At 42.3% G+C, this 27,795-nt stretch overlaps 1 protein-coding gene across 1 annotated transcript; it reads right to left on the bottom strand.

Moving 5' to 3' along the window:
* Positions 1–194: 194 nt before the first annotated feature.
* On the bottom strand, positions 195–23,801 carry PLEKHS1 (pleckstrin homology domain containing S1). The gene is made up of 12 exons (XM_068961722.1): positions 23,774–23,801; positions 17,533–17,621; positions 17,315–17,421; positions 16,848–16,986; positions 14,859–14,930; positions 13,667–13,777; positions 11,749–11,874; positions 8,733–8,848; positions 8,033–8,239; positions 7,233–7,334; positions 5,470–5,605; positions 195–374 (listed from the first exon to the last, which is right to left on the bottom strand). The coding sequence occupies exons 1-12, from the start codon at positions 23,799–23,801 to the stop codon at positions 195–197; spliced, it is 1,413 nt and encodes a 470-aa protein (XP_068817823.1).
* Positions 23,802–27,795: the final 3,994 nt, after the last annotated feature.

Here is a 27,795-nt window from a genome sequence, read left to right as displayed (position 1 = left end):
ACATTATTCCATTTGGCCCTCTCAGCATCCCTGATGCTAAAGCCAGAGAGGGGAGGGTCATTTCCATTGTTAAGATGCAGATGGAGAAATTCAGAGAGGTGTGCTGGCTGCCTGGTGTCACACAGTGGTGAGGGCCAGAGTCCAGCACAGAGTCCAAAGCCCGTCCTGGCTTGGTGGAGGTGGGCCCCAGCATGCTACTTTCCAGATCTTTTCTGCTGACCCTTTTTAATGGCTGGAGTCCTTTTCAGTGTCCCCTCCAGTACAGATGTAACCAGTTGAGGAGGTTTAACACCTTGGTCTTGTAAGGAGCACGTACAGGCTATTGTGTGAAATTTCTCTGAATTTGGGATACGACCAATGGTGAGTTTTACTTTCTAAAACACAAGAGAGAGGAACATTAAATGGTTAAAGATTATCCTTAGGACTGTTGATTCTCAATTTCAGTCTGTCCTCATTCACACCCTGTGAAGCTGGTTTTGAAGAAAATCTGGGCAGGAAAAAGCCAGGGGGAAGGTGGGTTTTTATTCTCTGGCCTCCACTGGCCTGAGACTTCAGGGCGGATTCCAGAGTACATTGGGGTTTCCTGGGTGGTGCTAGTGGCAAAGAATCTGCCTGCCAATGCGGGAGATGCAAGAGATGCAGGTTCGATCCCTGGGTTGGGAAGAAGCCCTGGAGGAGGAAAATGGCAACCCGTTATAGTATTAGTGCCTGAAAAATTCCATCCACAAGAGGAGCCTGGGGGCTACAGTCCACGGGGTTGCAAAGGGTCAGACATGACTGAGCAACTGAACATACACACAGAATCAGAATACATTAATCCTGCCCAGAAAGGCCCATTTGTACCAAGAATTAAAAAGCCTCTTGAAACCAGAGCACTGGACAGGACCAGACTCTGACAAAATTGAGAGGAAACTGAATCTCTCTGTGTTTTTCCTGCAATCTAGCATCTCCTCCCCTTTTACACTCACATATTCTCTCTCCTCCCTGACCCCAGCCCCTGCTCACCCCAAATTCCTATTTCCATCAACTTCATGTCTCAAGGATGGAATATGCATCTGCTTGGTTCAACTATTCTAAGACATTATCAGTCTTTGACCACCCTCTCTAGGCTTCCCTTATGGCCCAGAGGGTAAAGAATCTGCCTGCCAGTGGAGGAGAGCCAGATTAGATCCTTGTTGGGAAAGATCCCCTGGAGAAGGGAATGGCTAGCCACTCCAGTATTTTTGCCTGGAGAATTCCATGGACTGAGGAGCCTGGTGGGCTACAGGGGGTTCCAAAGAGTTAGACACTACTGAGAGACTCACACACACACACACACACACACACACACACACACACATACTTTTGGTTCCACATTTCCCCTCTTCCAACATTATTTTCCTTCCAGGGACCAGCTATTTGAATTTTAAAAAGGACCGGGTATTCATTTTTAACATAAAGGAATGGTGGGGTGAGTAAGTTAGGGAATTTTTTGACCTTCCAATAATCATGTCAATGAACACCCTGTATTTCTCAATAGCACACAGGAGAAAGTGAGGAGGCAGAACGGGCCCAAAACAAACATTGTCCGCCACTCTTCTGCAAGTGAGTGCATAGTGTAGTAGGCAGTCTTGATAAACTGCAGTCAGCGATGCCCAGGTGGAGTTCCTGGATATGCTCCCAGGCAAAAACTCTTTTCTTGGCTTTGGAGCTGATGCCTGGGTCTCTGGATCGGAGTGTTGTTTGGTAACTTTCAGAAGATTATATTAAACACGTGGCCTCGGTGTGGGTTTTTGGCAGAGGAAATATATCACAGTTACTAGATTGTTGGGCTGGACTCCTGAAAGCTCCCTCTTTTTCCATCACACAAACTCCTATCCTAGGCTTCAAAACCCAAGCCAAGCATCCCTTTCTCTGAGACACCTTTCTGGCCTCCCTCAAATAGATTAACTTCATTTTTCCTCTGTGACCCCATGGCCCTCTGCTCATATCTCAAGGCACACACTGTACCTGTAACTAGCACACACTTGTTTTATCCACTAATCTGCAAGCTCTTTAAACTCAAACATCATTTTTGTAGCTCTAGGACCTAGCAGAGAATCCAGCATACAATAGATGTTCAATAAATGGTGAGTGAGCAAATGAATGAAGGCATGAATGAGTCCTTGCTCTAACTATTTATGTATCATAAACAACTTACTCATTCTTACTAAGTTTCCCTATTCAGACAGTAGGGGCAGTACAATTTGTCTAACCAACGATGTTATTGTGTGATGCAGATGAGATAAGACATATTTAATCATAAACTCTCAGAGCTGGAGGAAATTTGAGAGGTCTTCCAATAGAGCAGGTTTTAGAAATTTTAAGCCAAGTCACTATTTCCTCAAGGTGAGGTAACAGGAAATTTAAACATGAAAAAGTAATAATAAATATGTGTCAGGAGCCGCGTTAGGCATTACTGGCAAAATGGAGGCACGACCTCCAACCCCCTCTCCTTGTCCCACAGGCACGGACCTGGGATGAAGGAGTTAGGCCTTATGATTCTGACTTGTTCTTCCCTTTCTTTGGTTGAGTTGGCTGGAAAGAATGTTAAGGTGCTTATTGTTCTTGAGGGGAGTATGAGAAGGCACAAAGCCTTTTGCAGTTGTGCCCAGAAAATAATCTATAAAGTAACCATTGACATTTGTTCAAAGATTTTTACAAAGAATATTCCAGGATGAGCAGGCAGGCCGCAGTTTGAGGCCATGCGAAGGATTGTTATCTGAGACCTGTTTGTGAGGGGAATGTTTATGGCAAAAGAAGTTTGCTGAGCTTAGGGTTTAGGAATAATTAAGAATAGCTAGAAGCCTTTTTAGGAGATAGTGATCTTAAGATGCTAGGGGCAAACAGGATTTAGAAAGATAAGAAATAAACTGAGGAATGTAGCATTTGGAAAACTCAGCAGTGGCCACAGGACTGGAAAAGGTCAGTTTTCATTCCAATCCCAAAGAAAGGCAATGCCAAAGAATGCTCAAACTACCGCACAATTGCACTCATCTCACATGCTAGTAAAGTAATGCTCAAAATTCTCCAACCAGGCTTCAGCAATACTTGAACCGTGAACTCCCTGATGTTCAAGCTTGTTTTAGAAAAGGCAGAGGAACCAGAGATCAAATTGCCAATATCCGCTGGATCATGGAAAAAGCAAGAGAGTTCCAGAAAAACATCTATTTCTGCTTTATTGACTATGCCAAAGCCTTTGACTGTGTGGATCACAATAAACTGTGGAAAATTCTGAAAGAGATGGGAATACCAGACCACCTGACCTGCCTCTTGAGAAACCTGTATGCAGGTCAGGAAGCAACAGTTAGAACTGGACATGGAACAACAGACTGGTTTCAAATAGGAAAGGAGTACGTCAAGGCTGTATATTGTCACCCTGCTTATTTAACTTATATGCAGAGTACATCATGTAAAACACTGGACTGGAAGAAACACAAGCTGGAATCAAGATTGCCAGGAGAAATATCAATAACCTCAGATTTGCAGATGACACCACCCTTATGGCAGAAAGTAAAGAGGAACTCAAAAGCCTCTTGATGAAAGTGAAAGAGGAAAGCAAAAAAGTTGGCTTAAAGCTCAACATTCAGAAAACGAAAACCATGGCATCTGGTCCCACCACTTCATGGGAAATAGATGGGGAAACAGTGGAAACAGTGTCAGACTTTATTTTTGGGGGCTCCAAAATCACTGCAGATGGTGACTGCAGCCATGAAATTAAAAGACGCTTACTCCTTGGAAGAAAAGTTATGACCAACCTAGATAGCATATTCAAAAGCAGAGACATTACTTTGCGGACTAAGGTCTGTCTAGTCAAGGCTATGGTTTTTCCTGTGGTCATGTATGGATGCGAGAGTTGGACTGTGAAGAATGCTGAGTGCCAAAGAATTGATGCTTTTGAACTGTGGTGTTGGAGAAGACTCTTGAAAGTCCCTTGGACTGCAAGGAGATCCAACCAGTCCATTCTGAAGGAGATCAGCCCTGGGATTTCTTTGGAAGGAATGATGCTAAAGCGGAAACTCCAATACTTTGGCCACCTCATGCAAAGAGTTGACTCATTGGAAAAGACTCTGATGCTGGGAAGGATTGGGAGCAGGAAGAGAAGGGGACGACAGAGGATGAGATGGTTGGATGGCATCACGGACTTGATGGACTTGAGTCTGAGTGAACTCCGGGAGATGGTGATGGACAGGGAGGCCTGGCGTGCTGCGACTCATGAGGTCACAAAGAGTTGGACACGACCAAGCGACTGAACTGAACTGAACTGATTGTAGCATGAGTTACAATGTAATCACAAGTTAAGTATAGGACACATAAGAGGAAGTAGATAATAGATAGTAAAGCCAATCGCTGAAGCAGGAACTCTGTTTGTAGGGCAACAGTGATTTCTGGAGACAATAAATCTGGGTGAGGGAAACTAAAAATGTCAAACCTCTGATCTAATGCTTTTGTCAAAATATAAAAGAAAACCTGAAACTTGAAATAAACATGTAGTCCCGTACTTTGAGTCAGAGGCTGCATCATCCCCCACCGACACCGCTCACCCCTTCAGGCTGATTTCCTGGCTGCTGGAGCTGGACTCGGGCAAATATACCCTGCTCTCTCTAGTTGAGGCCCTGAACACTGTCCCTTTCCTCTCCTCTCCTCTCCTCCTGTCTTTTTCTCAGGGGTTCAAGAAGTACAGTTTGAAAATCAACCCTCTCTCACTTTAGAGAGAAGAAACTCAAATTCACTTGTCAGAGAAGGAAGTGACTTTCTCAAGGTCATGTGGCTCATCAGAAATAAAATAAGACCAGGAAAGGGATAACAATACAGGGAATTACAAACAGGCAGAAACATGATGAGCTTTTTAAGAGCATATGCACATGTGACCCTATGGACTGTAGTCTGCCAGGCTCTTCTGTCCCATGGCATTTTCCAGACAAGAACACTGGAGAGGGTTGTCATTTCCTACTCCAGGGGATCATCCCGATCCAGGGATTGAACCTGTGTTTCCTGCATCTCCTGCATTGGCTGGTGGGTTCTTTACCACAACTGCCACCTGGGAAGCTCAATTAGTATTATCATTATCCCTAATTTCACAGAAGAGAAAATTGAAGCACCGTTTGGTTGAAGGAGGCGGGATGTAAAGCCTGTCTGATTTCCCTGCAAGCTCTTTTTTGCCAGGTCATGCTGAGTCTGAGGTCTTGAACCCAGCTGTTTCAGTCTCCTAGCCCAGGGCTCCCTCCAAATACTACTTTATACGAAAGAATTTTAAAAGGCTCCTAAAATAACATTCTTGTTATTCAGATGTGTAGTATGAAGTGTTATTCACACTTCTGATTCTCTTATTTACATTCGGCGGCTGAGGACTAAGACATCTCATTTGTCTTCAGAGTATTGTTCAGATGTCAACCAAGGCCTTGATCTTGTTCTTTCTTGCCCTGCCCGGAGCCAGTCAGCAACACTCACCTCCCTCCGAATGGACCGGCTGAGAAACAAGGAGACCTCCTCCAGGCTCTGGGGCTTCAGGTCATTCACAGCCAAAAGGTGATCTCCATGGCAAAATAAGCATCCCAGACGTGGAGGGGCATCCCACTGAGCCACACTGCAATGAGGGTACAGCATTCAACACAAGTGTGAGATGGTGCCCGCTGGGAATGCCAGGCACAGATGGGGACACAGATTGGGCTCTTCACTCTAGTCTATTCTACCACTGTTACTAATTTCTTTAGCTGTGTTTCACCATATCTGAAACAATCAAACTCCTTTTTCTATTTGGAATATTTATTCCTCTATCATTACTCTACCAGCCTGAACCTTCTTCCAAAGTCCTACAGCAAAATATGCTACTTCTACAAAGCCCTCGTCACACTTCCTTTAGCTTAATTAATCTCTCCTGCCTCTGGGTTTCTATTGTATTGTGTGAGCCCCTCACTTATTGTATATTTAAATAAAATGCGATTTTATATTTACTTGTTTATGTAGCTGTCTTTTCCACCAGGCTTTGAGACCCTAGGCATGTGGTACCACCGTTAAAATATTTTTATAATCCTATAAACAGAGGATGCTAAGTATTTATTGAAAGTGGGCACATAATGATTACACAGTGAATGGCCAATGAACATGTAAATGAATTAACAGACGAGCAAGCTCAGACACAGAGAAGTCTATACTGCTAAGTCACTTCAGTCGTGTCCGACTCTGTGCGACCCCATAGACGGCAGCCCACCAGGCTCCCCTGTCCCTGGGATTCTCCAGGCAAGAACACTGGAGTGGGCTGCCATTTCCTTCTCCAATGCATGAAAGTGAAAAGTGAAAGAAGTCGCTCAGTCGTGTCCGACTCTTGGTGACCCCATGGACTGCAGCCTACCAGGCTCCTCCATCCGTGGGGTTTTCCAGGCAAGAGTACTAGAGTGGGGTGCCATTGCCTTCTCCAAGAGAAGTCTATAGTTCCTGTCAAATACTGTGTTGAGCCTTGGATTGTGGGAAGTCTGGAAAAATGGCAAGCTATGGTTCCTGCCCTCTAATAAAATTGTAAGACAGTTGACATGTGATGTTTACGTTAGCAAGCTTTTTTCTCTTATAAAACTCATATTCCATCAAAATGAGTTACAAAGTCTTAAAAAGAATATAGAGTCAAATAAACAGTGGCCATTCTAAGGAAATTCTCTGCCACACAGTCTTCTGTGTCTGAGTTTCCTGACCAGCAGGTGTTTAGCTGATGTCTGGACATCTTCTACCCTGGCATGCCATTTTCTTTTAGATCTTAGATTCTTGTTGACCTCAGTAACTTCATTCATTCATGAAACGATCACTGGTCATTGATTGGCAATGATTTCCTTGGACCATACATATCCCTGCCTATTCAAAACAGCAGAAATTTACTGTTTCCTGGAACGTTGGGTCCTTCTATACCCACCCACCCTCAGCTGACTCTCCTATACAGTAATATTCTCAATCAAAGACCCTTTATGACAATAGCATGGAGGAAGGCATGGCAATCCACTCCAGTGTTGTTGCCTGGAGAATCCCATGGACAGAGGAGCCTGGCAGGCAATAGTCCACAGGTTTGCAGAGTCGGGCACGATTGAAGGGACTCAGCACGCATGCACAACAGTGACACAAGTCCCAGTTCTCCAGTCAGCTTTGCCACGTACAGTGCTTCAAGATATAATTCTTGTTTTCATATCATCCAACCCCATTTACAATCAATAACCCTCAAATCTACCTACCATATCCGTCCTGCAGCTTCTTTGAGAACAAGATAATTTTTGATGTCAGGAAGAGAAAGGAACACGTTCAGTTTCTGCACTTGGCTTTCATCTGGGATATTACTGTAAGATAAGATGTTTGCAAAAATCAGGCAGCTATCACAGGCTCTGATCTGTACTTTCTGAGTGGACTTGGCCTCTGACACGTGAGATGGTATTGTCCAGTTAAAGATTATCTAAAACATTTGGAGAAGAACATAGATTTAAGTTCTGCATTAATGCCTTCCCTCATCCCTCCTGGAATGGGTTCATGATGGTAGACAATGAAAAAGAAGTAAAAATTGGTCTAAATTCATTATATATCACATCAGATCGCACATTTTTGCACTGAAGGAGACACCAAAAAGTTAAAATTGAGAGCAATCTCATCAAATTGTTCTTGGCATAATTTAAAACCTAATTGATCCCCCCTTGTAGTCTATAACCAAACCTGACATGGCTTGCATGCCCATAATTTTAATAGTAAAATCTGGGTGATGTGCTAACCTGATCAGAATGATCCAAAATGCCAGAATCTGAAAAACCAGCTAACAAAAAAATTTTTTTAAGTATTTGAAAGCACCACCCACAGCCCAAGAACCACTGTATTCCTAGCTCTGGTAACTTACTGTCCTTAGCCACCACTTCAGTGACAAGGCTAAGGTCAGATTCTTGGCCGAGTTGGAGATTTTTAGGAACTGCTTGAAAATGTGAGTTCTGAGTACAAAAGAAAGTTTGCCTTGCTCTATGGGCCCATAAAGTTTCAGAAATGAAGACTTTACTTGATTAATATAGACAATTGCACAACAGTTAGTGAGGCCGACTGCTTTGTGTCATTCGTGGTCTGTGCTTCGGAATTGGCAGGTGAAAGATGAAAGTGAGTTCCTGAGGCTTGTTCTTGCTGATGAAGCTCCCCATTCTGGATCTCTTCCAGGGGCTGAAATTCCTCTTTGCCATCAACAGACTCAAGGGATGGCTCTTTGAGAAGACTAGAGCATAAGAAGTTAACACAAAAGCTTTCTCAGCATGTCTGTCTACAAATTTCCACGGTGTGTGAATCAAATTTAAGTAGCTCACAGCCATGTAAAAATTAAGTGTTTGAAGTATATCCAACCAGCAGAATCCCAACCACAGTCAGAATTAAATCCAATAGAATTTCCTTCTAAAAATGGATATGGAATCAAAATAGCTCTTTAATTGGGACGGTTTGGAGACAGAAGTCAGATCATGAGATATGTAAACGGAAGATAGGAAAGAACTGCCCCACAAGACAGAAAATGTCCCAAGGATGTCACTAACCATTTTCTATAGGTAGGGACACCATTCCCACTTTTTCTTGTTTTGAGATGAATAATATGCTGAGCTTGGTCCACGGTAGTGCCTCTGTGTTATTATATCAACCCTTGAAATGAACTGACAGCAGTTGTTCTTGAACAGTACATTAGCTAAGAGCAAATTTTAGAGTATGGTAGTTTTACTTACCAGGATTTCATTGATAAGTAATGACACTCAGCTGTCTTGGAGACCTTGTCTGGACTACGAGGTCCAGTGGGGTGCGTGAGTTCACCAGAATCATTGGGAACAATAATATTATCCAACTATAGAAAAGAGGCAGAGATGTAAGGACGCAAGTCTACCAATAAGCCAGGTCCCTTCTTGCCCCTCCTTGATGGCTCTGGTCCCTGAAACCGTAAGTACGTCTACCATTCAATGAACAGCGGTGCTTGCTCTGGGAGAACGAACCAGCACGGTTTCTGCAGACTCAGAGTTTGTTTTCTTCTCTTGGGTTCCCCACGCTCCTGATACAAGTACACTACTGGACTAAATGGCTATTTATTTTTTCATTTCATCACTAGGCATTTAATCACATGAACTCTTTTTCTATTATAGAATAATATTACCTGGGTCAAAGGCTCTGACACAACGCAGGGCTGGCCTCTCTCTGTAGAGAGCAGGCTACTATGCTCACAGGCAGGCAAATTGCTTCAAGGGGCTGTGAAGGTCCTAGAAAATACTGCCCTCCGGGGCCTTCCCACCAAGGTGGTCAGAACTGAGTCATCTGGGGCAATGGTTTCTCAAAATTCCCTAAGGGCTTCCGATGGCCTACCTAAAAAAATCATCAACCATTATTGGAACACTTCATTCCAGACAAGCCAGTCTTCCCACTATGCCCTTTACAGTGTTTTTCTAGTGCCCATTTCATGCTGTTTTCTTTGACTGGAGTGCCCCTCTTTCCCCTCTGTCCGTGTGCGTGCTAAGTCGCTTCCGTCATGTCTGACTCTTTGAGACCCTATGGACCACAGCCTGCCAGGCTCCTCTGTCCATGGCATTCTACAGGCAAGAATACTGGAATGGGTTGCCATGCCCTCTTCCAGGGGATCCTCCCAACCCAGGAATCAAACCCGAGTCTCTTATATCTCCTGTGTTAGCAGGCAGATTCTTTACCACTAGCTCCACCTGGGAAGCCTCCCTTCTGTCTACTGATGCTGTATTCAGGCCTGGCCTGAGGTCTTTCTGACCACATTAGCCACTGCCAACTTTTCCCTTCTCTAAACTTCTACGGCACAGGGTTGCACTTAATTTTTATAAAGGTCTTCCAGTTTGTTTTTTAAGATTTTTTTTTTTTTAGGGGGACTATTTTTAAAGTCTTTGGTGAATTTGTTACAATATTGTTTCTGTTTTATGTTTTTTTTGGCCACAAGGCACTTGGGATCTTAGCTCCCGATCAGGGTTAGAACTCACACTCCGTTCACTGGAAGGTGAAGTCTTAACCACTGGACTGCTAGGGAAGTCACCAGCTTAGTTTTATTTGCCTTACTAGACCTTGCATCTCATAAAGTACCTAGAAAATGTCAGACATTATAGCTTAGTGTTCATATCACCTGACTGGTTGGTTCAACTGTCATGAAAAGACTAGTTGCCATCACTGTGTCCCAGAGAACACGGCTGTGAAGAAATCTGGGGTAAAGCAGGGTCCTGTGGTCACATGCTATGGGTTGTATTCTGCTTGGCTGTTTATAATCCACCACTGCATACTAAAGGCGCAGAGAATTCTACAGCAAAAGAAGCTTGTGTAAATTACTCTACTGTTTCTAGAACTTACTTGAGCTCAGAATGCTTCCTTCATATGAACACATGTCATCATCCCTGGTTTGAGCACTGCTGCCCCCTCCCCCCAGTTCTGTCTTCCTACCTTCTCTTTCCATTCTCTTCTCTCCATTGTCCACCTTGAATATAGCTGCTGGGTTAATAGTGAGCGCTCAGTTGTGTCCGACTCTTTACGACCCCAGGGACTGTAGCCTTCCAGCCTCCTCTATCCATGGAATTTTCCAGGCAAGAATACTGGAGTGGGCTGCTATTTCCTACTCCAAGGGATCATCCAGATCCAGGGGTTGGACCTGTGTCTCCTGCAATGGCAGGTGGATTCTTTACCACTGAGCCACCTGGGAAGCCCAGGGTTAGCAGTCCTAGAAGATAACTTGGTTTTGCTCTTTCCTGACTGAGAAGCTGCTACTGCCCCCTGTGTTGCCTGTAGCATGAAGTCAACTTGGCATTCATAATCCATCATGGTCTGACTGAGTCTTTTTACTGGTTTTTGTGTGTTTTCCCCCAATAGGTTACTTGTTAGTGTTAGGTTAGAGCTCAGCTAAACTATTCATCACACCCATATCAAATGCCATTTTGTATCTTGAAGGTTTCCCTGACTCCAGTGGAGACAGAAAATCTTTTTTTTTCCTATTGCCTCCAGGGCTCTTTTTTTTTTTTTTAATTTTATTGACATATAGCTGATTGGCAACGTTAATTTCTACTGTACAGCAAAGTGATTCAGTTATATATTATATAAATACATTCTTTTTCATATTCGTTACCTTCACGGTTTATCACAGGTTATTGAACACAGTTCCCTGTGCTATACTATAGGGCCTTGCTGTTTGCTTCCAGAGCTCTTTGACCACGCCTCTGCTGGAGCATCGTTCTGGAAGACTGGTAAGACTGTGAGTTCAGCGGAGGAAGGGGGGCAAGCATGATGTCAGGTCCTTCCTGGCAGCCACCATGCCTAGCACAGGACTGAATCAGCACACAGAAGGCTCTCAGTGATCAATATACTGATTGGCACATACCACACAGTTTCTCACCCAAGAATATTGTGTCTGTTCGTATTTATTGTTTCTATCCAGAAAGACTCCTCAGGTCAATCCCTCAAGTCTAAATTTCACCTGGCATATAAGGCCAAATATCATCTTCATGGAACCTTCCCTGGCCTCTGTCTAAAAGTCAGCTCCCCCTGCCTGCCACCCCTCAGGCCCTCTGAGCATTTTATAAGCGTCTCTCTTCAGCATGGAGACTTTTCTGTTGTGTGTCCTGGTTAGCACCTATCAAAGTGTCAACACTACGAGCGCATCATCTGTGTCTGATTCAGAACCTAGTCTGAGTGCCTGGCAGGGGCTCAGTAAATATTTGTAGAAGGAATAAATGACTAATGGGTGGGAGAGGTTACCTCTAAAAGAATGCTCCGAGGACTAATATAATGGCTGTCTTCTTCTGAATCTTGAGAGATTTCTGATGAGAAGTCATGCGATAGGCAAGCTTCTCTGAGTCCTGGAGAATGTTCTTTCACTAAACGCTGAATCAAGAGATCAAGACAGAATTAATGCTTTTTCTTTTTCTTTGCAAGAGACGGAATTAAACCACATGTTTTCTGGAAAAGGCATAATAGAGTAATTGGGTTGAGAACGTCCGAGGATCTTCCAGGGTTATATCCAGAAGCCTATATGACTTAAATCTGCTTCTTGAGTCTGGGTCACCACTGATAGAAAATTATAAGCGCATCTTTCAGGCTTTTCTCTACTATTGGGTCCTGGAACTCAGAACAAGTGATTCTCTCTGGTGCATGGTGTTCTAAGTCACTAAGTTCTGCCACAGAATCCTCACTCTCATCTTTTCCTGCCTTTCACCCAGGGCCATCTGAGAAGGTAAGCAGCCTAGAGTCAAGACACTGTATCTTTTCCCTTTCTGCTCAATGTTCCTCTTCTGCGCTCTGCTTCTATACCTCTATTGTTTCCAATGCAATTTTTTAGCTTTGATCTTGTGATAGTATAAATTATAAGGTTTCAAGGTGATCTAGGTTCCACCGATTATTGCTTCCCTTCCTCATAGATACAGGACATTCTGCAAAGTAGCTGCTTTGCCTGGCAGAAAGATTGTTATAAGTATAATTCAGTTCTTTCAAGAACAATGCCTTAGAGCAAGAGTGGGGGAGGTGGGTTTGAAAAAAAACCCTGAATGTTCTCTAGGAAGGCCTTGAAAGAAAGTGACTCTTTTTTAAAAGATGTATTTAAGTTGTGTCCATTTTTCTAGCTCCAAGCTCATGGAGCCAGGCCATGCTGAACTGAGGATGAGGAAGGTTTCCCATTCTATTTTGGAAACAACAACCACAGCAGCTCCCAACAATGTAGGTGGCATCCTTAACGGGAACTGGTTGGAATACACCACATGAACAGACAAAATGGCCAATAACATTATCTTTAGAGAGAAGGGTATGGAAGTTGAAAAGCAGGAGGGCAAGAGGCATATTTTGAAAAGAGTTATCCTTCTCAGTCTTGATTCCTATCACCCTTACTACAAATCCCAAGTGAAGTATTTGGCCTGGTGCATTTGATATGCTACAAAAAGCTTTTAAAATAGTCGGAGAGCCTCCAACTAGATAAAACAGGAAGCTAGGCCCTGTTGAGATGTGCCTGGTACCCAGGGGTAAAAAGGGGAAAAAAAAGAGAATGCCAATGGTTACATCTCTAAGGTGCAAAATAGCCTCCCTGGCAGAAGAAAAAAACACTCAGCCTGTTTGTTAATAATATCCAAAACTAGGCAGCCTGCAAATCTAAAAAAAGCTGAGGCATAATTACAAATCACTTTCAAGGGGCAGATGTAGTATAATTTTTTTCTCAAGTGGATTTCATTAGAAATGAAGTTGAAGTCACACACACAGAGAAGTAAGACTGATTTGGGTGAATACACGAAATTAATAAGAATCTGATTTTGCCTCAGGAACACAAATGGTCAAGTGGTGTTTGGGGAATTTTTTTTTTTTTTTCAGAAGTAATCTTTGCCCTGTGGGTGAAAGGAAAGAGGAGGTTGCCAGCCAGGCTTTTGTTTAGCTGAAGGATCTCCACCCAATGTGGATACGTACCTGGATGTGTATCAAGGAGCATCCAAAATGAAAGAATAGATTTAGAGGTAGGCAGGGCAAGCAGTGAGGCTTATCATGGTAGGTGAAACAGACTAAATATAGGATAGATCCTAGGACCAAGAATCATTCATGACGGGTTAGGCTTTGAGGAAGATGTCAAATACAATTGACTTCTGAATCAGCTAGCTCCAGGCATGGTGTCCTAACAAAGAGAGGTAAATCTGATTACCATGTCTGGAAGACTGTTTCTTGTTATGGTGGCGCTGACAGCCTCTGGCGGGCGGAAAGGTCCAAGGAGAGGGTCTGAAGAGGGCCTTTTATCACCTGATGAGAGTTTCTCCTGCTTATGGAAAAGGAATATTGGAATCAGGGCACAATTGATCCCTGGTCTAGAATGAAACAACAGCCTGGTCTTGGGGTCTTTGCTCCCAGTCTTTGACCACTAGCATTTATACTGCTGGTCAGCCTGCTCCCATTAAGATTAAAGCTGATCTTGTCCCTCTCCTGTTCCCAAACCCTTGAGGACTTCCAGCCTGGCTTTTAGAGATGCTCTGAGTTTCCCTGTCTTTTCAATCCTGTATCCTTCTGTACCCAGCTCCTTCTCTCTAATTATCTGAGTACTTACAGAACACCCTTGCTTTTCCTTTCTCCTTGGCCTCTGCTTTTGTTGTAAGCATAGGACAACCAAGAAACCATGTCAAAATGGTACCTAGAGGCCAGTTTCATTAATAAAGGTCTGTCTTAAGAAAAGTGAAGTGAGAAGTGAAAGTTGCTCAGTCCTGTCTGACTCTTTGAGACCCTATGGACTGTATAGTCCAGGCCAGAATACTGGGGTGGGTAGCCTTTCCTTTCTCTAGGGGATCTTCCCCACCCAGGGCCTGAACCCAGGTCTCCCACATTGCAGGTGGATTCTTTACCAGCTGAGCCACAAGGAAAGCCTATCTTAAGAAAGGACTTAGGCAAATTTAGCAAAGGTTCTTATGAAGCAAGTAAACAACTTAAAATTGCTAGCATTTACATCACAGAAACATTCTATTGAAAATGCAAGACAGGTGAGACGCATTTCTATAGAAACCACCCTGGATTTAGTCATTCCAAAGGTAGCTGTTATGTACTTTGAATAACAATGATGGAAAATACTGTAGTTTCAGCTACTATTAAAAAAAAATGGCACAGTTAAAATTTACCCCTCCTACTCCAGTAATGAAAATCTGAAGTGTCTGTATTTTAGCTTTCTTGTAAAACACAAAAGAATTTTTTTCTATTGTTAATCATAAAAATTACAAGGATGTACATTCTCTCACTTATTTATTCCTTGTTGAATGCCAGTTGCCAAGCGGGGGAGAAAAGCTTGCATTGTTTCCTTGGGAAAGAGGGCTGTGTTCAGGGGCTCTGCGATTTTATTAGTGATATGGAGTCACCTCTGTATTCTGGTGCGCTGCTTTTATATCCCGGCAGAGTGATGACAAGAAGGAGACCCAGTCTTTAATCTTCTCCCTGTTGAAAGAAATAAACTTTCAGCTGGCATGTGGCAACGGTGGTGCCTGCACTCCTTCTGAACCAGAGAATGTCTTTTATGAACACTGGAACAGGCAGTGGGGGTAGGTACCAGGCAGATAAGGACTCCCCTCCCCCTCCCCCGAGTAGTTTAAATGCCCATCCCCGGCTCCTCACCACCTCCACACTCACACACTAGAATTAACCCTCATGCCACCGAGGAAAGCTCAGAGAAATGGGGAGAAAAGTGGGAGGTAACAGTGTAATCACAGGGTTTGGAGCTTTTGGCTTTGACATGTATTTCTTTTGTGTTCTCAAGCGGCCCCTTCATCTGTCAGTGCCATTTTGTAGCTCTCCAGGTGTGTCTCCCGTTAGGGAGTGCGTGTGTTTATGAAGGATGTGTTTGAACGAATGTATATCAGTCACACCCCCTTTTCTGTTGACTCTTGGGATGGTTGAAAAGAAAGCTTTTCGCCTTGGGGTTGATCTACAGCAGATCCAGCTTCTTCATACTCTGGCTTGAGCGTTCCCTGCCTCTTCTTTCTCCCCCGACTTTAGCCTCTCTGTCAAGCAGATAATCATCTACAAAGGATCCATTAGGCATCTTTGCCAGCACCAGAAGCCCCTCTTAAAAACTGAAGACTCCTCCAGGGATGAGCACAGCCCCTCCCTAATGTATGTAGCTTGCACAGATGTTTGTATACTGGGTTCTTGCAATAAAGTCCCTCTGAGGTGATGGTGAGTGTTATGGATTGAATTGTTCCCCCCTAAATTCATGTGCTGAAATCCCAATCCTCAGTACCTCGGAATGTGACCTTACTTGGAAATCAGGTCGGGTTGTTGTAGATGTAATTAGTGAAGATGAGGTCAGACTGGAGTAGGGCGTCCTAATCCAAGATGACTAGCGTTCTTATAAAAAGGAGAAATTTGGACCCAGAGACGTGCACATAGGAAGAACATTATGTAAAAGAAGTTGGAGGTTTGCTGCCGCAGGCCAAGAAACTACCAGAAGTGAGGCCTGGAACAGACCTTCTCTAGAACCTCTAGAACTGTTGTGGCCCATGACACCTCAAATTCAGACTCCTAGCCTCTAGAACAGTGAGATAGCAAATTTCTGTTGCCTTAAGCCACCCAGTTTACGGTACATTGTTATGGCAGACCTAGGAAATGAATACTGTGATGTGTCAAGGGGCATAATAAAGACTAAAATCATAATAAAGAATGCTAAAGGACTTTACTAGTGAAGAGTCCGCCTCCCAGTACAGGAGACAGGTTTGATCCCTGGTCTGGGAATATCCCATATGCCACGAAGCAACTAAGCCCATGAGCCAGAACTATGAGTCTGTGCTCTAGAGGCCAGGAACTGCGGCTGCTGAAGCCCACGCACCCTAGAGCCCGTGCTCCACAAGAGAAGCCATGGCAACGAGAAGCCTGCAGACCGAACCTAGAGAAAACTCCGTGCAGCAGCGAAGACCCAGCACAGCCTAAGCAAACCACAATAAAGAAATAGACTGCAAGATGATTTTTGAGGTTGTGGTCATGGGTTTCTTTTTTTTCTGTATTTTGCTTTGTATTCCCAGGTGATACTAGAGGTAAAGAACATGCCTGCCAATGCAGGAGATGTAAGAGATGCGGGTTCGATCCCTGGGTTGGGAAGATCCCCTGAAGGAGGGCATGGCAACCCACTCCAGTATTCTTACCTGGAGGATCCCATGGACACAGGAGTGTGGCAGGCTACAGTCCACAGGGTCGCACAGTGTCAGACATGACTGAAGCGACTTAAAATGCATGCATGCGTAGCTGACTATAAGGTTATGGCTGTTGGTTTCTATTCAAGGCATATTTATTGTTTTAAAATATTTTTGTTTGTTTTTTATTCTACATACAGGAGACACTCCATGTCATCTTACTACTTGCCTGTCACAGCCAATGAGGAAGTATTCCCTGTTAGTGGTCTTGATGGACATCACTTCATCAGGGTGACATTTAAACATCTTCTGCACAGACTGCATTTTTTCATGGCTCCTGATGCCAACTTCTACACTGGAATTTCTAGTAGATATGAAGTATTAAGCAGATGCAAATACAAAATTAGGAAGGAAACTGGCTAATATTTTTCAATTGTTAAGATCCCAACTGAATAAAACTCTAGATCTGTGTGATCAATGCTTTGAAAATTGTCCAATAGTTTTAGAAAATAAGTTTAGATCTGGTTTATCACTGATTAAAAGTACTTTGTTCAGCCTAAAACTTAACTGAAAAATTCATATTTCAGTTAGAGTCTTGGTTCCACAAATTAACGTTTGCGAATTCTTTTTCTAATTTGCATGCAACATGTTAGTGTTTGTTGTTGTAAACATTTTCTTGATTGGATACACACCGGTCAATTTCAATAGAACCTCGGTGATGATGGTCTTTGTAATACGAAAGACTAAAGTCCTTTTCCCCACTCTTTGACAGAATGAAAAGCCGCTTTTTCCAAGAGGTCTGAAAAATGAAAACACTTTGCATCTCAATTAAATCTCAGAGGAAGGGAAAGGATTTTAAAAATGCTCATGAGGCTGGTGGGAGGCCTGTTAAATTTTTGTGAATACTTACCGCAGAGAAGAAAAGCTGAGGAGGTGGTGATTTAATAAAGTAATCTTGTTTGCAGACTTCATTTTCATAATAGAATGTAAATTGTTTGCCTAGTAAAAGAAAGTAAACAGGACTCAATCTGTTCTCTATAAATTTCTGAGAAGAAATGATTCAATTGAAAAACACTGTTTACCTCTGGAAAGGTCTTCAAATGATTCAGTTACGGAAAAGAACATCTATCATAGGCCAAGAGAACAAAAACCTCAGGACCAAGTGTGCGATTCTTATTCATCCACTGTTAGGACCTTCATTCAGATGACATTTAGAAGCTCTTTCTTTAATTCAGCTCACACCTGTCTGGCTCCCCGTCTCTGGAGGAGGCTATTGGCTCTCTAGATGTGAACAAAGATTTGTCTCCATTTCTGTTGAAGCACCAGCCACAGCCAGATAATTCTGCCTTACCCTTTGACTTACCAAACAAAAGCAAATTTACCTGTTATTGAAAATAAGGTGGCAAAGTCATTAAACAAGAGGTTTCCAAATTGTTAGCTACTTCTCTGCAAGGATTGAAATGTAGAGGCAGTTTCAATTTTCCCTATATTTTTTGAGAATGTCTGCAAAAAATATGAACTACTTTCATTATTTAGAAAAAAATTAATGTTGCTAAAATAGAATTTATTTTGAAAAGAAGACTTCAACTTTGCTTTTACATCCAGGCTAAAATTCTATTTCATCCATGGGTTTGGTAAAAGATAGCCTTTACTAAAGAATCTGTCCATGCTTGTGCTCAGCCATGTTCAATTTTTTGGGACCCCATGGACTGTAGCCCACCAGGCTCCTCTGTCCATGGGATTTTCCAGGCAAGAATACTGGAGTGGGTTGCCATTTTCTACTTTAGGGGGTCTTTCCAACCCAGGGATCAAACCCATGCCACATCTGACCAAATTTACACTTTGGACAAAGATGTAGTGACAGGATTTACTCTCCTGTTTAAAATAAACAAAATATTTAAAATAGTGGTTTTCAAGACACTGGCCATAGGCAATAAAAGTCAATGGACCTTTAACAGACAGGAAACAAACTAGGTGAGCCCCACAATTCCCTTGATGGAGTTTCCAGCCCGCAGCACAGAAAAGGGGAACTGAGGTGGGACCAGGTGGACCCCTGAACTGGGGGAAGAAAGATGAGGGTTCAGGGAGATCAAGGCAGCTAGAGCTCACAAGACAGAAGAAAGAGCTACATGAGAGAGAATCCCGGAGACACTAATAAGGTCCCCCTCATTGGAGAAGGAAACGGCAGCCCACTCTAGTACTCTTGCCTGGAAAATCCCAGGGACGGAGGAGCCTGGTAGGCTACAGTCCATGGGGTCGCAAAGAGTCGGACACGACTGAGTGACTTCACTTTCAAGTATTCATAGGACTTCCCTGGTGGCTCAGATGGTAAAGCATCTGTCTACAATTCGGAAGACCTGGGTTCAATCCCTCAGTCGGGAAGATTCCCTGGAGAAGGAAATGGCAACCCACTCCAGTACTAGAAAATCCCATGGACAGAGGAGCCTGGTGCAGGCTACTGTCCATGGGGTCGCAAAGAGTTGGACATGACTGAGTGACTTCACTTTCAAGTATTCAAGAATATTTATCAGTATATGTGTGTGGAGAAATTACCCAAGGCCAGATAAAGAACCATTAGAAAAAATTAGAGGAAATAATGCCCAGTGTTCTGGTGGGCCAGAGAAAGTGCTTGTTCCCTCCAGCTAAACTAGCAAAACTGATCATTTATGGAGTTTTGGGAAGAGTACTCAGGAAAGTCATTCCTCAGTAGTGAGGACTGCTCCAGATCTAGCAAATCAGAAAAGCAAGTCTTAAAAGGATTGAATTGCTTGCAAGAAACTTAACTGCATCCCAGAAAGAATGCTCAAGGTTTATTTTTTGTTTGTTCAGTTGCTCAGTTGTGTCTAATATTTTGTGACCCCATGGACTGCAGCATGCCAAGCTTCTCTGTGCTTCACCATCTCCTGGAGCTTACTTAAACTCATGTCCCTTGAGTCGGTGATGCCATTCAACCATCTCATCCTCTGTTGTCCCCTTCTCCTCCTGCCTTCAGTCTTTTCAGCAGCAGAGTCTTTTATAATGAGTTGGCTCTTCATATCAGGTGGTCAAAGTATTGGCGCTTCAGCTTCAGCATCAGTCCTTGCAATGAATATTTAGGACTGATTATCTTTAGGATTGATTGGTTTGATTTCCTTGCAGTCTGAGGGACTCTCAAGAGTCTTCTCCGACACCACAGTTCAAAAGCATAAAGTCTTTAGCGCTCAGCTTTTTTTATGCTCCAATGCTCACATCTATACATGTCTACCAGAAAAACCACAGCTTTGAGTATATGGACCTTTGTTGGCAAAATCATGTCTCTGCTTTTTAATATGCTGTCTAGGTTTGCCATAGCTTTTCTTCCAAGGAGCAAGCGTCTTTTAATTTCATGGCTGAAGTCACCATTTGCAGTGATTTCGAAGTCCAAGAAAATAGTCTCTCACTGTTTCCATTGTTTCCCCATCTACTTGCCATGAAGTGATGGGACCAGAGGCCATGATCTTGGTTTTTTGAATGTTGAGTTTTAAGCCAACTTTTTCATTCTCCTCTTTCACTTTCATCAAGAGGCTTTTGAGTTCCTCTTCACTTTCTACCATAAGGGTGGTGTCATCTGCATATCTGAGGTTATTGACATTTCTCCCGGCAATATTGGTTCCAGCTTGTGCTTCTTCCAGCCCAGTGTTTCTCATGATGTACTCTGCATAGAAGTTAAATAAGCAGGGTGACAATATACAGCCTTGATGTACTCCTTTTCCTATTTGGAACCAGTCTGTTGTTCCATGTCCAGTTCTAACTGTTGCTTCCTGACCTGCATATAGGTTTCTCAAAAGGCAGGTCAGGAGGTCTGGTATTCCCATCTCTGTTAGAATTTTCCACAGTTTATTGTGATCCACACAGTCAAAGGCTTTGGCATAGTCAATAAAGCAGAAATAGATGTTCTTCTGGAACTCTCTTGCTTTTTTGATGATCCAGCGGATGTTGGCAATTTGATCTCTGGTTCCTCTGCCTTTTCTAAATCCAACTTGAACATCTAAAAGTTCACAGTTCACGTACTGTTGAAGCCTGGCTTGGAGAATTTTGAACATTACTTTGCTAGCATGTGAAACAAGCGCAATTGCGTGGTAGTTTGAGCATTCTTTGGCATTGCCTTTCTTTGGGATTGGAATGAAAACTGACCTTTTCCAGTCTTGTGGCCATTGCTGAGTTTTCCAAATTTGCTGGCACATTGAGTGCAGCACTTTAATAGCATCATATTTTAGGATTTGAAATTGCTCAGCTGGGATTCCTTCACCGCCACTAGCTTTGTTTGCAGAGATGCTTCCTAAGGCCTACTTGATTTCTCATTCCAGGATGTTTGGCTCTAGCTAAGTGATCACATCATCACATTTATCTGGGTCATTAAGATTTTTTTTTTTTCCATAGAAATACAAAAATGGCTCAGAGGTTAAAGCGTCCACCTCTGATGCGGGAGACCTGGGTTCGATCCCTGGGTTGGGAAGATCCCCTGGAGAAGGAAATGGTAACCCACTCCAGTATTCTTGCCTAGAGAATCCCATGGACAGAGAAGCCTGGTAGGCTACATAGGTCCATGGGGTCGCAAAGAGTCGGACACGACTGAGCGACTTCACTCACTCACTCACTCACTCATCCAGTACCCAACAAGGTAAAATTTGCAAGATCTGGCAACTAATCAAAAGTTACCAGCTATGCAAAGAGGCAGGAAAGCATTATCCATAATGTGGATAATCATCAATACATCAAACCAGGTGTAGAACTGCACAGATATGAGAATTAATAGAGGAGTTCATTAAAACCAGCATTATTAATTTCATTTTGCACATTCAAGAAATTAGATACACAGAAGATATAGAAAAGATCCAAAGTGAACTAGAGATGAAAACTACGTCTCAGAAAAACAGTAATACCAGATGGGATTAACAGGGCTACCAAAACAAACTCAGAGTGAAAAGCAAAAAAAAAAAAAAAAAAAAAAAACCTAAACATTAGAAAAGCACCAGTGCATTGTGGGACAATTTCAAGTGACCTGACTCAATGGATATAGTTTGAGCAAACTTTGGGAGAGTATGGAAGACAGAGAAGCCTGGTGTGCTGTAGTCCATGAGGCTGGAAAGAATCAGACTCAATTTAGCAACTGAGTAACAACAACAATTTAAAGTAACTGGAGTCCTTGAAGTAGAGGAGAAAGACAGAAAAAATATTTGAAGAAAAAATGCTGAAAATTTCACAAATTTAAAGAAAACTGTCTCGGAAATATAAGCAGCTCAGGAACTCCAAACACAAAATATATGAAGAAAACTGATAAGGAACATCACCAAATTGTTCAAAATCAGTGATAAAAAAAAAATCTTAAAAACCATCAAAGGAAGAGAAAAGACATTAATGCATAGAGAAGAAAAAATACAGATGACATTAGATTTCTCATCAGAAACAATGCAAGCAAACCACAATAATAATAAAAACCAGTGGAACAAGATGCTTAAACTATTGAAAGAAAAATAGGTCATTTTAGAGTTTTATATGCAGCAAATATATCTTTCAGAAACGAAGGCAGTTTCAAGACATATTCAGACATACAAAAGTTGAAAGAATTAGGAGGACTGCTTTATAAGATATGTTAAAGGAAATCCTTCAGGTGAAGAAATGACACCAGATGGAATCTGAATTTATACAAGTGAATGATGAACGCTGAAGTGGTAATGGCAAGGATAAATATGTGGAATATTTTCCTTACTATTCAAAAGATAAAAATTCAATTGACTGTCTAGACAAAAAACTTGTTATATGTAACAACAATATAGGCGAATCTCAAAAGAATTAAGTTGAGTGAAAGAAACCAAAGAATTCATTCAGTAAGATTCCATTCGTGTGAAGCTCTAGTAAGTACAAATGAGCTTAGAATGACAGAAAGCGGAACTGCGGGAAGTAGAATTGGTTCCTGGAGGAAAGAATTATAAAGAGGCACAAGAAGATTACTGGGAGTGATGCGGCTGATTCTCTCTTCCTGCGGTGATCATTTCCAAGGCATACACACACAAACCATTTAAAATATGTGCAGTTGATTGTATGTCAGTTATACCACAGTGAAGCTATTTTTCCCAAAATATGAGCAATCCCCGAAGCATATTTGATGATACCTTTCCCGGGCTTGAAATTCTTCAAGGGTCGCCAGGCTTCTACGGGGTCAATTCCTGGCACCAATCTATTCTCTCCCGTCCGATTTTATAGCCATATTCTCCTTGAACACAACCTGCCTCTATCCTACTTCATTGCTTTTGGTCAAACCATCCCTTTCTGCTGAGATATGCTCTCTTTCCCAGTCTCTTTTGAAACTCGACTGGATCGTTTCGGATCCAGTTCAAATGCCTTTTCCATAAAACCTCTGGATTGCCACAACTATGTGTGTGGCTTTTTTCCCCCCTTTTTTCTTCAAACTTTACAGCATTTTGCTCTTACCTTTCATAGTCTGATCCTGATTGCATGTGCTTACCTTAACTTCCTAGTATAGCTACTCAGATGTGTTTATCTTAACTTCTGAATGAAATTGCAAGTTCATTGAGAGCAAAGACTCTTACTAACTAGGCTGTACATCCTTCTGCAATGGGAAGTACTGTAACTTACTAGTAACAGGTGCTTTGAAAAATTATTCATTAATATTTATTTTTGAATTGAGCTGGATAGTTTGATTTCTAAGTTACTTCATCCTAAATCTGACTCTTCTGTCCAGTCATTTACATGGTGAGGCATATGAGCATGAAGCAAGAACATCTGAATGATGCCCCTTAATCTATCCACATAATAAACTTTGGTAACAATTTAGGCAGTTTCTGTCCAAGTGAGAGTTTCCTGTAAAATTAAGGAAATATTTTCCAGTCTTCTCAGGGCTATAGTGTGCTGTTAATATCAATACCATCTCCATAAAACATTTGATCCATAAAAGTTGGAAAATGCCAAAGTTCTAGATAAGCGAGCTCTTACAAAATGATTAACTGAATCTAACAGTCTCTGCTACATTCTCCACATCAATAACCATTACCCTAGAATGCCACCCATTATCCTTACTAAAACCATCTTCTGTATCCTGTCTACTTTAATGGGAATTGATAATGATTTCCAATAAAAAGGTCTTTCCTTCTGAGAGTATGCCCCTTGGGTACCTGAACTCTTCTGAGGTTTGCGCTCCATTATGGCTGTCTGTTCTCACCTGCAAAAAAGAAGGACTAAGTGTTAGTCCCCAAACAACAGTATGCTTCCCTGATAGCCACTCAGTCACCAAGTGCCAGAATGGTGCTCTTGAATGTCGGTGAGGTGGGTCATCAGCCCCGCTTCCCATGCTGCCCTTGAGGCTGATAGCAGTCATGGTAACGAGGACCATCCCAGCGGCCTGTGCTCGCCAAGTGGCAGTTCTGTGGAAGTGTCGCTGGATGACTGAAGGAGCATCTTCCCTGGACTTTCTCCGTTTCTGCCTCTTAAGTGGCTCTGACAAGAGAGCCCATGGAGACAGAAACACCAAACCAGGGAGACAAGAATAGGGCAGAGGGCAGGATGCTACGGACCAAACGCAGCGGATAAAGCATTCCTGGCTGAAAGGAAGCCCAAGATAAGGTCTTCTCTATGCCAGGAACTCATTTTCTCTGGAGGGAAACCTGAGAGCAAGAACCAGGGCACACCCCTGTCCTTAAACTGCCTCTGCCACCTGAGAGGCCCGTTCCCACGGCTGCCCAGCCCTAGGAGCTCAGGCTGATATGATCAAACTGAATCTAGAGGTCAAGTCCTTTCCTGCACACATCTGCTGGCAATCTTGTGAATGACAGGAGGCCCTGTGAGTAGAGGGGTCCCACAGGATGAAAGCCCAAGGGGCAGGTGTGATCTTTAAATCAGGAATCAAACTTTCACCTTGAATTCATAGGACTCTCAAACAGGAGGAAGCACTGAACAGGGCAGTGCCAGGGTCATCCCAGTAAATGGGAGGAGGCAAAGGGTCCTGTTGGCATGAGATCATTCCTCCTCTCCTGGGGGCTCCCTTTCTCCAGCATAAACTCTCATTCCTCTCAAGGTATATATGATATAAATAACTCATAGAAGCTCTGGAAAGATACAGATTCATATCACACACACAATTATTCATTAAATAACTCACGGGTGAAGGATGAAAGTGTTTGACAAGCACTTTGTCCCTTACCATCCCCGTGTGCTGCTTGCTGCGTGCGTGTGTTCTCAGTCACGTCTGACTCTTTTGCGACCCCATGGACTGTAACCAATCAGGCTCCTCTGTCCATGGAATTTTCCAGGCAAGAATATTGGAGGGGGTGCCATTTCCTCCTCCAGGGGATCTTCCTGACCCAGGGATCAGACCCACGTCTCTTGTGGATCCTCCATTGGCAGGCTGATTCTTTACCAGCTGAACAACCGGGGAATCCTATATACTATGTACTATATACTATACTCTCCATATATACAAACAAACATAGTATACTATACGTATGTATGTATATTATATGTGCGTACATATGTACATGTTAACCTCTCTACACCTCTGTTTCTTCATCTATAAAATGGAAGTGATACTATCACCACCCTCATAGGATTTGTCAGCATTACTTGAGATAATCTGGCAAGGAGCATTCAGTAATTTATAGGTGCTTAACAAGTGCTGCTTGTTAGGTCATGTCCAGTTCAGAGAGTCTATGATTGCTTCATAATGACTGGCATGTACTAAGTGTCTAATATATTCCAAGCATTTTTAAGCAAAACCTGTAAAATAGATTTTATATGTTTATGTATGTCAATGGATTTCATATATATGTATACATATCTGGATTTCATATAACATATATTGCATACTATATATATGCAATTTAATTTCTATTATATCAAATTCAAATTATTTTTATGAAATCCAGTATATGTATACATATATGAAATCTACTATTACATGCACATGAAAACATAAAATCTATTATATAAACTCTGCTTATATAAGCAAAACTTTAATATTATCTATCACATGTATGAAATCTAATGAGATTCAACATAACGTAATAATGAGATACAACAGTACTATAAAGTTTTCGTTATTCTTACAGTAATACAATATCCATTTTACAGACTAGGAAACTGTTACCAGAGAGATTAAGTAATTTGCTTTTGATCACATAACTAAGAAAAAGCAAAGTCAGAATCATAACTTGACAGCTGGTGTCTGAACTACTTTTCCTTTTATCTGAGAAAAAAAGAATTAAATCTGTTCATAGTTTGGCTTTTATTTCTTGTCATTGCCCCCAAACAAAAAAGCTTTTCAGATTTAACTCTTTGATCTTGTTCAGGAGACTCGACCCAGTCTTGTTGCCTAACCTGTTCATTATAATGAAATCTGATGAGTGTGATCTCAAGAGGTCCTATTTCCCTCTGATGGTACAGCCCAAGAAGGTTATGAAGAAAGAGTCGCGACAGCCCAGATTGGCATAGCCTTGAGAACCCAAACTCATCATGTCAAGCAGTACTTACTAGAAGCCAGGTGGTCGCTAGTGTGTTTCTCAGCAGAGTGCACTGTTCCTGTGTCTCTTGAACTCACCCCTGCTCACTCTGAGCTCTGAGGATTAAGTACAAGCTTTGTTTGAAATGTGAGCCAACGGGAAATTCCCAAACTTCTACCTTGGGGCAGATTTTACTCTTGCCCCAAGCTGAAGGAAGCTGGTGACCTGAGGGAAGTCCTGGGCTTTCATTCTTCTTGTGGTTTGGCAGAGAACTGCCCTTGGCATTCCAGGTGTCTAACAACAAAACGAAAGCAAACATATAAAAGTTCCTGCCAGACTTTGGACCATGATCACAATGGCTGTTATTGAAAACAGTGCCAGCTCAGTCTTGACCTCCTGAGGCGACCACCAGTGAAACAATTCCTTTGCTACCCACCCATCCAAACCCTCCTCAAACCTCCTAGGGAAGTTAGGAAGGGTTCTTTTATGCCAGATGAAGAAACAAAACCCTGGCTCCTCCAACACATTTGCACATGCCAAGGGTCTTCCTGAAGATTTGCTTATATATCCATAATGCAGTGTTCATCAACAGCGTAGCACTGGGCAAGCTGTCTTGAACATCCTGCACAGCCACCAACAACTCTTAAAAATAATGGAGATGCAGAAATAGAGACCAGACTTGTGGCCACCATGGGGGAAGCAGAGAGTGGGACGACTTCAGAGAGTAGCATGGAAACATGTACGTTACCATATGTAAAACAGACAGCAAAAGAATCTGCTGTGTGAAACAGGGAGCTCAATCTAGTGTTCTGTGACAATCTAGAGGCGTACGGAGATGGGAGTGTGGTTCAGGAGTGAGGAGACCTATATATACCTGTGGCTGATCCGTGCTGATGTGTGGCAGAGGCCAACAGAATATTGTAGAGCAACTGTTCCCCAATAATTGTATTTTGTTCTACACTTCTCCATATTTTACAATTATAATCTTCAGTGATTATTAGTTACTAAAAAAAAAAAAAAAAAAAAGACAGGCCACCATGACTGGTCATTCTCAGTTATATCTGGTCACCAAAGGGCCCTAGATATATTTTCATTTCTATTAAATTGTTTTTAGGGGAAAGAGGAAGGGGCAAATGACTTTAACTTCTTATAACACCTTCAGAAGTAAAAGTACATAATTTTAATCTTTGTCTTCACTAGTGTAGCTGCATTTGAACCAGCTCTACCAGGTATTCACTGAATGGTTTTGGCCAGTTACTCAAGTTCTCTGAGTCTGCTTCCTCATTTGAAAAGTGAGGCGGATAATGCTAACCTCACAGGATCTTTTAAAAATGAAGATTTCACCATAAAAACCCTATAGCCCAGGGCTTGATCCATGGTAAGCATTCAACAATGGTTATTTCTCTGCTTTCCCTTTTGGTACCTTATGGAGGGTGCAGGTAATACTTCATTTAGCAAACAGATGAAGTTCAGAAATGCAGAAGTGAGTATTTTATAGGTTACTTCCTGCATGGGACAGGTTTTGCTTGAGTGAGAAGAAATAATTTCTTGGAATGTATTTCTCTAGATGTTTCCTTAGGCCAGGTTTTGACTACTCTAAAAATAGTTTTTAGTATCTTTACATTTGATTTTTGACCAGATATCATTAGTTTTTGCTCTAAGCAGCTCTTGAAAATCTTGTGCTGCTCTCTACTTACTCAGAA

Source organism: Capricornis sumatraensis, chromosome 23 (genome assembly GCF_032405125.1).
Source record: "Capricornis sumatraensis isolate serow.1 chromosome 23, serow.2, whole genome shotgun sequence".
NCBI classification, from domain to species: Eukaryota; Metazoa; Chordata; class Mammalia; order Artiodactyla; family Bovidae; genus Capricornis; species Capricornis sumatraensis.
The sequence above is the reverse complement of the archived record's forward strand: the minus strand, read 5'-3'. Positions and strand labels throughout refer to the sequence as shown.